This window comes from Cetorhinus maximus, chromosome 23 (assembly GCF_964194155.1).
Source record: "Cetorhinus maximus chromosome 23, sCetMax3.hap1.1, whole genome shotgun sequence".
In the NCBI taxonomy this organism is placed as follows: domain Eukaryota; kingdom Metazoa; phylum Chordata; class Chondrichthyes; order Lamniformes; family Cetorhinidae; genus Cetorhinus; species Cetorhinus maximus.
The window spans coordinates 44,845,517-44,858,586 of NC_135901.1; the positions used below are offsets into that span (position 1 = coordinate 44,845,517).

Genomic DNA, 13,070 nt, shown 5'->3' on the forward strand with positions numbered 1-13,070 from the left:
GTTTAAAGGTCATTCATTTCTCCCTTTGCATGTTAATGTTCAGTCAAGACACAGAGAATAATGTCCTCCTCATTAAGTATCAATGGCACTTAAATGGACAATTCCCACTTCCCTTCTTTTGGGTGCATAGGTGGTCTATACATTCAGGTTACTGCATAATTTGATTGCTAATTTGATTGAGTGCCCAAATTTTAATTTACTGCCCCAATCTCTACACTGTAGCACAAAATGACCATTTCTAATTGGGCAGGCAATGGCGAAGCCGTTTCCCAGCATTCCCCGCGATGGTGAATGTGACCTATCCAGGCCGCTAGTGAGCAGTGCGCAGGCGCAGTGCCGGACAGTGTTTGGAGCATGCGCAGTGTCAGTGATGGCGATTGGGAGAGAAGCTTCTCGGTCTCCTCTGCAGCCGGTGAGGATGTGGATACGCGACGGGAGCAATGGAGCCGGCGGCTGGTCGGGAAGGTTTTTAAACACCCGGTGAAGGCCTCAAACCCCGAACAGAGACCTGCAAGTCCTGGGTTTGCAACTCCGGAGATTTTAACCGAGACTAGACCCAGATTAACGGCCGCCATCTTGTTTCAGAGGGGCTCAGGGCGCATGGCTTGATGACGCAATAGTAGGCGGGGCTTCAGCGTGCCTGTTCCTAACCGGGTCCAAGTGCCCGGAGAGTGCATAATCCTGGCAACAGGTTTTTCAGCAGCTTTACCCACTTTCAGGCTGCAGGTGATGTTTGAAGCGGAGAGGAGTTCATGGGCCTTGTAGGTGAGAGGTTTCAGCCCCTATATAGTTACCTGAAGGGGATGATCCTTAACCTTTGGTGACACTGCTGTCCCATTCTTTGAATCTTTGTCTGACCAGTGTGGAGGGGGAGTGGGTAAGTCAGAGAATTTTCTCCTGAAACTGTTCATGGGCCAGGTTAAAACATGAATTTGTAGATCCAGGATGGGTGACACACGTGGGAGTGGTCACACTGGCTGCCGACGTCTCTTCCATGGTCTTGTCCATGCCCATGTGTGGGGGAACATGCGGTGTCCATCGGTACGCTTGATACCTCCCACCACCAGTGGGCACCTCAGGGTACAGAGTGTCTCATAGACACTGGAAAAAATATTCTGCTTTAGTTCGGAAGGTTCCCTTTGCTTTTATTGGGACTTTGTTGCTGATTTGAGCTTCTTTTAGTTTGATTGGACCACATGTTTGGGGAAAGAATGTCCCAAAGAAACTTGAATTGTCTGTTTTGAATTTCTATCCTGTACTTACAGTGATGGTTTTTGTAAACTCTTTTACAGGGGAGAAGAGGGAGATGATTTGCAGACGGGAAACTCAAACCCAAACATCACATCAAGATCTGACCGCGTCACTCGATTCATCAAGACTTAAATATCATTGGACATTGACTGTGAAAGGAGATATATTTGTCTGTTCTGTCTGTGGGTAAAGATTTGAAACATCAGTGTGACTGGAAAAGCACCGAGACACACACACAGTGAGTGTGTTCCAGTGAACTGACTGTAGAAGGAGCTTTAACCTGTTACACCACCTGAAACAAAGATTTCACCATGCACAGCAGGGAGAAACTGTGCAAGTGTACTGTGTGTGGACAAGAATTCAACTGATCATCCAACCTGGAGAGGCACAGGAACATCGACGCTATGGAGAAACCGTGGAACTGCGGGGATTGTGGGAAGAGATTCAGATCCCCCTCTGAGCTGGAAACTCATCGACGCATTCACACTGGGGAGAGACCGTTTACCTGTTGCGATTGTGGGAAGGGATTCGCTCGACTAACTAACCTCACTTCACACCAACTTGTTCATTCAGACATGAGACCTTTTAAATGTTGTGACTGTGAGAAGAGCTTTAAAAGCAAAAAGAATCTGCTGATACACCAGCGAGTTCACACTGGGGAGAGGCCATTCACCTGCTTTGACTGTGGGAAGGGATTCGCTCAGTTATCCAACCTGCTGCGACACCAGAGAGTTCACACTGGAGAGAGGCCGTTCACCTGCTCCAAGTGTGGGAAGGGATTCACTCAGTTAAGTACCCTCACTTCACATCAACTTGTTCACTCTGACAAGAGACCTTTTAAATGTTCTGATTGTGAAAATTGCTTTAAAAGCAGAAAGATTCTGTTGATACACCAGAGAATTCACACTGGGGAGAAACCATTCACCTGCTCCAAGTGTGGGAAGGAATTCACTCAACTAACCCAGCTCACTTCACATCAGCGTGTTCACTCTGAAAAGAGACCTTTTAGATGTTCTGACTGTGTGAAAAGCTATAAAAGCAAAGTGGATCTGCTGACACACCAGCGAGTTCACACTGGAGAAAGGCCATTCACGTGTTCCATGTGTGGGATGGGATTCATTCACCCATCCCTCCGGCTGAAACACCAGCGAGTTCACACTGGAGAGAGGCCGTTCGCCTGCTCCGTGTGTGGGAAGGGATTCAGTCATTCATCCACCCTGCAGACACACCAGTGTATTCACAAGTGACTGCAGGGGTTGGATTCTGCTGTTAATCACATCCAGGACTGAACCATGTTCATTCTGACAGTTGGGGTTTGTTTTTGCTGATGTTAATAATCCCGGTAACTGGGCTGGAGTTTAATATTCTGGATAAAGGTTAAATAAATCAGCTTAGTGTCAAATACACAGTGCTCGAGTCCATAATTTCTCTAAGAAAAGAGGAGACTGATTGATGTTCTGTTAATGACTTTTCTGGCCTTGGTCCTTCTCTCCTTTGTTAATGGAAGATGTGCATTTATATAGCACCTTTCACAGCTTCAGGATGTTCCAAAGTGCTTTACAGGCAGTGAAGTCTTTTTGAAGTGTAGTCCCTGTTTAATGTGGGAAATGCATGTCGGACCAGCCGTGAGCTTGGTCCAAACCATGGAGTCCCTCATCTTGCAGGAAATCCACCCCAGCCACAAGGACGAGGTTCTAATGGCACCGCCCCGGGTGTCTCAATGGGATCCACGAGGTCACTGGACATAACACGTCACCCAACAGTGATTAATCCCAAACAGCAGACCCCCAACAAGGGACTGTTGAGGAGTTTCCCCTCTCACAGACCACAATAGGACTGGCGAAGAGTTCGTGTCTCATGGTTTTGATCCCTGGAAAAGCAAAAATAAGCCGTGCGAGGCCATGAAGACCCCGCCACCAACAACGAACTGGTCCTGTGTGGGTCAAGACTCCGGGTTCTGGGTGACAGAGAAACACAAACAACAAACTGGTCCTGTGAGGGTCAAGACTCCGGGTACAGGGTGACAGAGAAATGCAAACAACAAACTGGCTCCTGTGTGGGTCAAGAATCCAGATACAGGGTGACAGAGAAACACAAACAACAAACTGGTCCTGTGTGGGTCAAGACTCCGGGTACAGGGTGACAGAGAAACACAAACAACAAACTGGTCCTGTGTGGGTCAAGACTCCGGGTACAGGGCGACAGAGGAATGTAAACAACAAACTGGTCCTGTGTGGGTCAAGACTCCGGGTTCAGGGTGACAGAGAAACACAAACAACAAACTGGTCCTGTGTGGGTCAAGACTCCGGATACAGAGTGACAGAGAAACACAAACAACAAACTGGTCCTGTGTGGGTCAAGACTCCGGGTACAGGGTGACAGAGAAATGCAAACAACAAACTGGTCCTGTGTGGGTCAAGACTCCGGGTTCAGGGTGACAGAGAAATGCAAACAACAAACTGGTCATGTGTGGGTCAAGACTCCGGGTACAGGGTGACAGAGAAATGCAAACAACAAACTGGTCCTGTGTGGGTCAAGACTCCGGGTACAGAGTGACAGAGAAACGTAAACAACAAACTGGTCCTGTGTGGGTCAAGACTCCGGGTACAGAGTGACAGAGAAATGCAAACAACAAACTGGTCCTGTGTGGGTCAAGACTCTGGGTACAGGTTGACAGAGAAACACAAACAACAAACAGGTCCTGTGTGGGTCAAGACTCCAGGTACAGAGTGACAGAGAAACACAAACAACAAACTGGTCCTGTGTGGGTCAAGTCTCCGGATACAGGGTGACAGAGAAACACAAACAACAAACTGGTCCTGTGTGGGTCAAGACTCCGGATACAGGGTGACAGAGAAATGCAAATTCCAATATGGATCGTCCAGCTCACCAACCACAACACCCGGGTGGAGACCTACCCAAGAAAGAGGGGAATTGAACAATCACAAGACCCCCCAGTACAAGCCAGAAAAACAGATTCTGGAAACTTAACCACACAAAACTAATCATTACTCTGTAATCACTGGGTGGATGAAATATTTAAACCAGAAAGTTTCCAAGCCATAGAAAAGGAGTGCCTTAATCTGAATCAAACAATTATTCACATTGCTAAACCCATAATAATACCAGATAAGTTCCGAAACAGAGGCTACATTTTTTAGCAGTGTGAAATAACACAATGCACAAAGCCAGACATAGAGAGAAATTCCATAGAAAAATCACACAAGATGACTTTTCTGATTACTCAATTTCAGATAGGCCACCTTCACCGCACAGATCAGATTGGATTCCTCCAGAGAATGAAATGAACACTGAAATATCTGACTTCATGAAAGCAACTCAGGAATCGAGAGAATCCCTGATGTAAAGGGTAAACAAAACCTCATTGAGGAGAGAAAGACAAGCGATCAGAGAATTAAAAGTCAATACAGATATTGTCATAAAACCAGCAGACAAAGGCAGTAACATAGATATGGACGGACAACAAAATCTTATTGAAGCAAACAGACAGATTACTGCACCAAGTGAACTAAGTCCATGTATCAATAGAGACAAAAAGAAGTTAAGAACAGACTAACAGAACTTAAAGATTCCAACTACATGAATCGAAAACAGATGGAATACCTAAAGGGACAGCAGCCGCAACCAAGGACATTTTACAAAATACATAAACACCTGGACACCTGATGGTATCATGAGAAATCCTCCAAATTTCAATCATTACAGGCTGTGGCAGTGAATCATACAGGATGGCAGAACACACTGATTCATTTTTGAACCCCACCCCCCAGCTCAATATTACCCCAATTACATTAAGGATACTTACCGCTCAGAAAAATCCCTCACCGCACCCTCCCGACAGCACACTCTTCACAATGGAAATTGAGAGTTTGGAAAGCAACATAGAAACAGAGGGATTCCAGTCATCCAAAACATCTTGAATAAATTTCCACAATCTCATACATCAGGCAAAGCCATAATCTGATTATTATATCTGGGACTAACAAAAAACAACTTTGAATTCAGATGGAGAATACAATCTTCAAATTAAAGATATAGCCACTCGCAAAAAATTTGCACACCCCTGCCCCTCCCCCCATGTTAATATATAAATGTGTGGGGGAATGGGAAGAGAGTGTTTTCAAAAAATATTCCAAGCTACCATTATGTTATTACAGATTTCTGGATGATACGTGAGGAGTTTGGTCCCACATGGAGACAGAACTGGAGGAATCTGTACAAACAATCACTAGCAGACTATCAAAATTAAAGGCACAACAATGTTAAGAAACATGAACTTACCTGTCTCTCTGTGATGTTTTCTGGCTGGAGACTGAGAACTAGGCGTCCCAGCATTCCCTGGGAGTTCCAGCACATGTCCAGAGTGGGACAGGCAGCGCAGGCTCAGGAGAAGAGATTGAACCATTGGGAGGTGTGCAGTTGTCGAGGCAATCTGAGTCAGAGCAGATTTGAGGGATGTGAGAGGCTAGATTCTTGAAAGTGGAGACCCTTGTGAGGGAGATGGGGTTTTCACGAGATTGTGTGACTCCCAGTGAACACTGACATCTGGGTGGGTTGCTGAGAAATCTGTGGAATCTGTCTTGGTTGTCTGCTATTTAGTGTGCAGTGCACTATGTTTGACCACAGTTGCCTGTTACTTCATATTTTTCTCATGTTAATTCTGAATATTAGAGTATAAGATAGATATTGCCAATTGTTTTACTTTTCTGTCTTTGTATAATAAAGTTTAACTTGTTTGTTTAAAACTGTGGAAGTTTGTAATTTTATTCTCTTAGTACTTGAGATTTCAAATATTGTCTCCTTTAAACAAAAAGTTACTGGTCCCTAACCAGATTGAAACAATAAATACAGAAATAAAATGAATTTCTTAGACACCACAGAGTTCAAACTAACACAAGAAGATAACACAAAACACATTAGCAACAAAGGTTTTCTTCAAACCAACAGACATGCGCACCCTACTACATGCCAAAAGACAGCATGCTAAACACACCTTCCATGGATTAGTGAATTCACAACTGCTGCGATTCCATGGTATTTGTACAGAACAGGTAGATTTAACCGTGTAGTCAATACCTTATTCACTGCGTTGTGGCAGAGGGCATACACAAAAAGGTTCCTTAAACATATCAAATCCAATTTTTGGAAAGAATTAGACAACCTTCCAAGATTAAATAGATTAGGCCCCAAAAATACCACTTATTATGGGATATTGAAATAAGTTCTGACATATAAAGAAAGTAATTAAAACTAATTTTGAAAACTTAAATGAAGGAATCGACTCACTAAACCAATATAATAACAGCCTTTAGAAGGAATAAAAACCAAAAGGATCTTTTCGTTAGCAGCAAGGTGAGCACACAAACCACACCAAATTGTGGGAATAGAAACTGTATAACATTCAAGCACTTAAAAGTCCTGAAAACAAGACAAAAAATCAACACAGGGAAAACACCTCTATAAACCACAGAATCACATGTGAACAACAATGTTGTCTATATAATCCGCTGTAAACATTGCAAAATCTGATACATGGGAGAGACAAGGAACAGATTAAGAACCAGACTCACAGAACACCATCGTGACATTAGAAGGAAGAAAGAATAGGAAGCCATCAACAAATATTTTATTGAATATGGACCAGACCCTTTTGAAATTAGAAGACTGGAAACAAATCTAAATTGGTTTACATTGCAAAGGAAGAGCAAAGAGGGACAGTGGATTCCAAATTTAGTAACAATGTCACCAAAAGACTTAAATTAAAGAAAAGAAATAACAGTGTTAATAAAGAAAACTGTTAATATGTTTAATAACTTGAATGACTCCCATTCTGGGAGGTTTGGTGAGATGGGAAAGAACTATTCACACTTCCAGGGAAACCACTGTCAATAAGTTTACCCTTGTGGAAACGTGCCTTGGATTTCAAATGTTGTCACATATCTGGGTAGGTCCTTTTCCAATTTACTTGAAGCCTTCTAGAAGCTTGGAAAATATTGCAGTTGTAAAAGGTCAGGTGACCTTTAGCAGCTATTTTTAAGGTTCCTTGTGCCCATTTAAAAGAAATGTTAGCTTGTTTTTACAAAATCTACCACATCACAACTTTACATTTGTGACAAGATTCTCCCTCTTCCAGTCCTTTAAGTGGGTGACTTAAGCTCTGGCTCAATCCCACACTTCGCTCTAATTCTACCAAATAACACAGCTCACAACAACAAAACATCTTTCATGATTTTATTAGTCATTTTGAATGTTCCAGATGTGAATGTGGTCGTGTGGCCGAGCAGTGTCTGGTACTGGAGTTAGGATCTTGTCTCTTTGGAGGTGTGGGTTTGAATCCCACCACTACTAAAGTTTTGGGTGGTTTGCTTTGCTAGGTTGTTCCAGAAAGTTCTTCATGTGGGCAAGGGGCAGCTGAGCTGTGCAGTGTTTCATTCTGGTTGGGAGAATGAGGAGAGACAGAGACAGTAAATTACAGGTGACCAGGAAAGGGTGGGGGAAGGGCACAGACTGGACGGACTGAATACCATTTCTCTGTAACACTCCGTATCCATTCTATCATCCTTCCCAAGTAGTTGTGGCCGAGTGGATAAGGCGATGGGTTTGAAATCCAGTGGGTTCTCCTCACGCAGGTTGGAAACCTGTCAACTCCTCTTCTCATCATTACTGATTATAAACAATCGCAGAATTAATTATCAGTTAAATGGAATAAAAACCATCCAAATTCCCTGTGTTTCTTCTTTCCATTCATGCCAAACATTCATTAAATTTGCAGTCTGAAATGGAACAATAATTGGCCTGGTTGGTGACATCCTTGTTTTCTGGCTGTTTGTCTCTCCTTAGGACTCTGTCACTATCAGTGTATATGTCTGTTGTGTGTGTTCCTCTGTGTGGGTCAACACAGTTCAGTTCCCTGAGGGGGTGAATATATTTTTACCATCACAAATTTAATTCACATCAGTTGTGTAGCTTCATAATAAAATGTTACAGAGAAAAAAAAATCAGGGTGAAATAAACAAGAGGAGTTTGTCTCTTACTATGTATGGACAACTACAACAACAACTTATATTTATATCGCAGTTCAACATAAACATCCCACAGGAGAATTATGTAACAAAATAAGAAACTGACCCACATAAGGAGACATTAGGTCAGATGGCCAAAAACTTGGTCAAAGAGGTAGGTTTTAAGAAGGGTCTTGAAGGAGGAAAGTGAGATCGAGGCGGAGAGGTTTAGGGAGGGAATTCGAGAGCTTGGGACCTCGGTTACTGAAACCACGGTCACCAATGGTGGAGCCATTCTGATTGGGAATCTACAAGGGGCCAGAATTAGAGGAGCAGAGAATTCGTGGGGTTTGAGAAGGACACAGAGATGAGGAGGGCGAAGGCATGTAGGGATTTGAACACAAGGATAAGAATTTTAAAATAAAGACATTTCTTGACTCGGAGCCAATATGGGTCAGCAAGTACGTGGGAGATAGAGGATTGGTACTTGCCATGAGTTAAGACACGGGCAGCAGTTTTGGATGAACTCAATTTATGGAGGGTAGAAAACTAGGTCAAAAACTAACAAGCAGGACTTCAAATGTAGTAATCTCTGGATTATTCCCAGTGCCATGTGCAAGTAAGTACAGAAATAGGAGGATAAGACAGATGAATGTGTGGCTGGAAAGATGATGCAGGAGGGAGGGCTTTAGATTCCTGGGACACTGGGACTGGCTCTGGTGAAAATGGCACTTGTACAAGCCGGACGGGCTGCACCTGAACAGAGCTGGGACTGAGTTCGTTGCAGGGTGTTTTGCTAGTGCCATTGGGGCCGGGACGGGGGCTTTAAACTAACTAGGCAGAGGTGTGGAAACCAGGAGAGAGCATTAGAGAGGAATACCAGGGTGCACAAAATACGGGGAGAGACCGATAGCACGAGAAAATAGAATCAACAGTTAATAGTTGGAGTTGGACTGAGGGAGAAAGTCATAAAGATGAAATCAGGGTTACTGTGCATGTATGTGAATGCATGGAATATAGTAAATAAGATTGGGGAGTTACAAGCGCAGATTGCCATATGGAAATATGATGTTGTGGCGATAACAGAAACCTGCCTCAAGGAAGGGCAGGACAGGGTGTTAAATATTCCCGGGTAGAAGATGTTCAGAAAAGATAGAAAAGGTGGAAGGCTGGCAGTATTGGTTAAGGAGAGTGTTGCAATGCTGGAGAAAGAGGTTGTCCCAGAGGGTTCAAGGACAGAATCAATTTGGCTAGAGCTAAGGAACAAATAAGGTGCAATTACGTTCTTTGGTGTCGATAGACTACTGGGAAGCATGCAGAGGAACAAATCTTCAGGGAAATTAGAGATGCAGACATCATAGAGTATTTAATTGGGGACGTTAATTACCTGAATGTAGACTGGGACAATGGTCGTGTCAAGGGTGGAGAGGACCAAGATTTCCTAGAGTGTATTCAGGAGAATTTTCTACAGGAGTGTGTGTCCAGTCCAACAAGAAAGGATGCACTGTTGGGCCCGATTCTTGGAAATGAGGTGGGCCTGATTCTTGGAAATGAGGTGGGCCAAGTAGATCAAGTGTCAGTGGGGGAACATTTAGGAGACAGTGATCATTGTATAGTAAGATTTAGGATGATGTTAGAAAAGGACAATGTGCAATTCAGAGTAGGAATTATTAACTGGGGGAGAGCAGACTTCAATGAGGCAAGAACGGAGCTGGGATGGATAGACTAGAACCAAAGGTTGGTGGGAAAAACTGCAGCTGAACAATGGGCTACTTTCAAAGAAGAAATGGTTCATGCACAGTCAAGGTATAATTCCTCCAAAGGGAAAGGTAGGGAAAACAAATCTAGAGCTGACTGGATGAAAAAGGAGATAGAAATCAAGATTAAGTAGAAAAAGTGTGCTTATGACAGGTGTCAGGTAAAAAATACAAAAGAGAACAAAGCTAAATACAGAAGGTTCAGAGGGGAGCTGAGAAAGCAAATAAGAGAAACAAAGAGGGATTATGAGAGAAGACTGGTAGCCAAGACAAAGGGGAATCCCAAAGTCTCCTATTGAGACAAAAATAGTAAGAGGATGGTCAAAGGAAAATAGGACTGATCAGGGACTAAAAAGGGGATTTGCACAGGGAGGCAATAGGCATGGCTGAGGTGTTAAATGAATACTTTGCATCTGTCTTTACCAAGGAAGCAGATGCTACCAAGGCCACGGTGATAGAGGAGGAAACTTTGTCACTAAAAGGATTCAAAATTGATAAGGAGGAAGTGTTGGATAAACTGTCAGTACTTAAGGTTGTCAAGGCACTGGGACCGGATGAGATGCAACCAAAGATATTGAAGGAAGTAAGAGTGGAAATTACAAGGGTATTGGCCATAATCTTTCAGTCTTCCCTAGGCTCAGAGGAGGTTCCAGTGGATTGGAGAATTGCAAACATTATGTCCTTGTTCAAAAAAGGTTGTAAGGATAAGCCCAGCAATTACAGACCAATCAGTTTAACTTCAGTGGTTGGGAAGCTTCTAGAGATAATTATATGGGATAGAATTAACAGTCACATGGAAAAATGTGGGTTGATTAGGCAGAGCCAGCATGGATTTCAAAAGGGGAAATCATGTTTAACTAACTTGCTGGAGTGTTTTGAAGAGGTAAGAGAGAGGGTTGATGAGGTTAATGCTGTTGATGTGGTGCATATGGACTGTCAAAAGGCACTTGATACAGTGCAACACAACAGACTTGTAAGAAAACTAATTGCTCGTGGAATAAAAGGGACAGTGGCAACGTGGATACAAAATTGGATGAGTAATAGGAAACAGAGGGTAATGGCCAATGGATATTTTTAGGGCTTGAGGAAAGTTTGTAGCATCTGCGGCTTCTGTGCCGTAATAATTCTGTGATTCTGTGATTGACACATCACCTGTCCTGCCATCCTTAATGTGTTTTAAATAATTACTCAATTATATTAATCATCTATTTATAATGCTTTCTAATATATTTATTAACTTTACCTCCAATTTGAATACTATTTTAAACCTTAAGAATAGAATAGGCCTTAACCACACACCAGTTACTCACCAAACAGCTAGCTCCTTTCCCTGTAGTAGAGCAAGAACCAATTCCAACAGTGTGAGAAAGATTAAAAAAGGAAATGAACATCTCCTCCCTCCACTTCACCAAACTCCCCTTCTCACCAAACTCCAAGTATGTACTCGTTTGCCTTAGCTGCTCTGAAGAGGCTTGTATTTATAGCCAACTGAACAGGGGCTGGAATAACCAGATTCAACCAATTAGCAAATTAACTACTCAGCTCTCACAACAGAGAGTGAATTTACCCTGTCTAAACTGCAAGTAAACAAGAACTTAGCCTGCTTACACAGCACTTTCCTGTTACTGCTAAGGGAGTAAAGGTTATCGGGGGTAAGCTCCTTGTGGAGTTGAAGCCACAATCAGATCAGCCATGATCTTATTGATTGGCTGAGCAGACTCAAGGGGTCGAATGGCCTACTCCTGCTCTTAATTAATATGTTTAATACAGCATGTTTGATACAGAGCTAATTTATTTGACTTATATTCACAATATTAACCCCTATAACTGGGTTGAGTTTATTATCAGCAGAAACAGACCCCAGTGAACATGATTCGGTCCTGGATATGATTAACAGCAAAATCCAATCACTGCAGTTACTTGTGAACTCGCTGGTGTGTCAGCAGGTGGGATGACTGAGTGAATCTCTTCCCACATTTGGAGCAGGTGAATGGTCTCTCCCCGGTATGAATTCGCTGGTGCCTCAGCAGGGTGGATGAGATAGCGAATCCTTTCCCACACTCAGAGCAGGTGAACGGTCTCTCCCCAGTGTGAACTCGCTGATGTGTCAGCAGGTAGGATGACTGAGTGAATCCCTTCCCACACTCGGAGCAGGTGAACGGTTTCTCCCCAGTGTGAACTCGCTGATGTGTCAGCAGATGGAATGACTGAGTGAATCTCTTCCCACATTCAGAACAGGTGAACGGCCTCTCCCCAGTGTGAACTCGCTGGTGTACAGTGAGGTTAGATGATCGCCTGAACCCAACCCCACAGTGAGAGCACCTGAATGGTCTCTCATCAGTGTGAACATGTTGGTGGAACATCACTTCCCCAGAACTTTTAAAACACTTCCCACAGTCTGAGCATTTAAAAGGTCTCTCGTCAGTGTGAAGAAGCTGATGGGACATCAGGTCTCTGGAGCTTTTATAGCACTTCCCGCAGTCTGGACATTTAAAAGGTCTCTCCCCACTGTGAGTTCGCTGATGTTTCAGCAAGTGGGATGACTGAATGAATCTCTTTCCACACTCAGAGCAGGTGAACAGCCTCTGGCTAGTGTGAATTTCCAGGTGATTCCGCAGGTTGGATGAATCAATGAATCCCTTCCCACAGTCAGGGCAGGTGAATGGCCTCTCCCCAGTGTGAACTCGCTGGTGTGTCAGCAGGTGGGAGGAGGTAGTGAATCCCTTCCCACACTCAGGGCAGGTGAACGGTCTCTCCCCAGTGTGACTGCGCCGATGTCTCTCCAGGTCAGATGGGTAATTGAATCCTTTTCCACAGTCTCCACATTTCCATGGTTTCTCCCCATTTTGACTGCATTTATGTTTTGACAGGCCAGATGATCGGCTGAAGCCTCGTCCACACACAGAACACGTGTACGGTTTCTCACCACCGTGAACGATGCCTTTTCCTTCCATGTTCAAAATCCAATGACATTCAGGTTACGATAAATTGGGCGACTGCATCAGATCCTGATGTGATGTTTGGATTGAGTTTCCCGACT

The 13,070-nt window shown here is 43.6% G+C and overlaps 1 protein-coding gene and 1 long non-coding RNA gene across 4 annotated transcripts; one reads left to right on the forward strand and one right to left on the reverse strand.

Annotated features, from left to right (window-relative positions):
* Positions 1-301: 301 nt before the first annotated feature.
* LOC144697639 (uncharacterized) lies at positions 302-3,157 on the forward strand. 3 transcript variants are annotated; one of them, XM_078569667.1, is made up of 2 exons: positions 302-514; positions 1,293-3,157. In XM_078569667.1, exon 2 carries the CDS (start codon positions 1,656-1,658, stop codon positions 2,496-2,498), a length of 843 nt encoding a protein of 280 aa, XP_078425793.1. In that variant the 5' UTR covers positions 302-514; positions 1,293-1,655; the 3' UTR covers positions 2,499-3,157. The 3 variants fall into 3 exon arrangements, with proteins under 3 accessions (XP_078425793.1, XP_078425795.1, XP_078425794.1); XM_078569669.1 differs by lacking the exon at positions 302-514 and adding an exon at positions 604-726; XM_078569668.1 differs by lacking the exon at positions 302-514 and adding an exon at positions 766-877.
* A 4,332-nt stretch (positions 3,158-7,489) lies between these two features.
* Positions 7,490-11,450, reverse strand: LOC144698257 (uncharacterized). Its single transcript, XR_013580473.1, has 2 exons — positions 11,341-11,450; positions 7,490-7,935 (listed from the first exon to the last, which is right to left on the reverse strand). It is a non-coding gene; the product is annotated as an uncharacterized LOC144698257 (long non-coding RNA).
* Between the last annotated feature and the right edge of the window lie 1,620 nt (positions 11,451-13,070).

Excerpts from the sequence above, each read along its gene's own strand:
- LOC144697639 (XM_078569667.1), top strand. The coding sequence starts at position 1,656 with ATGGAGAAACCGTGGAACTGCGGGGATTGTGGGAAGAGATTCAGATCC.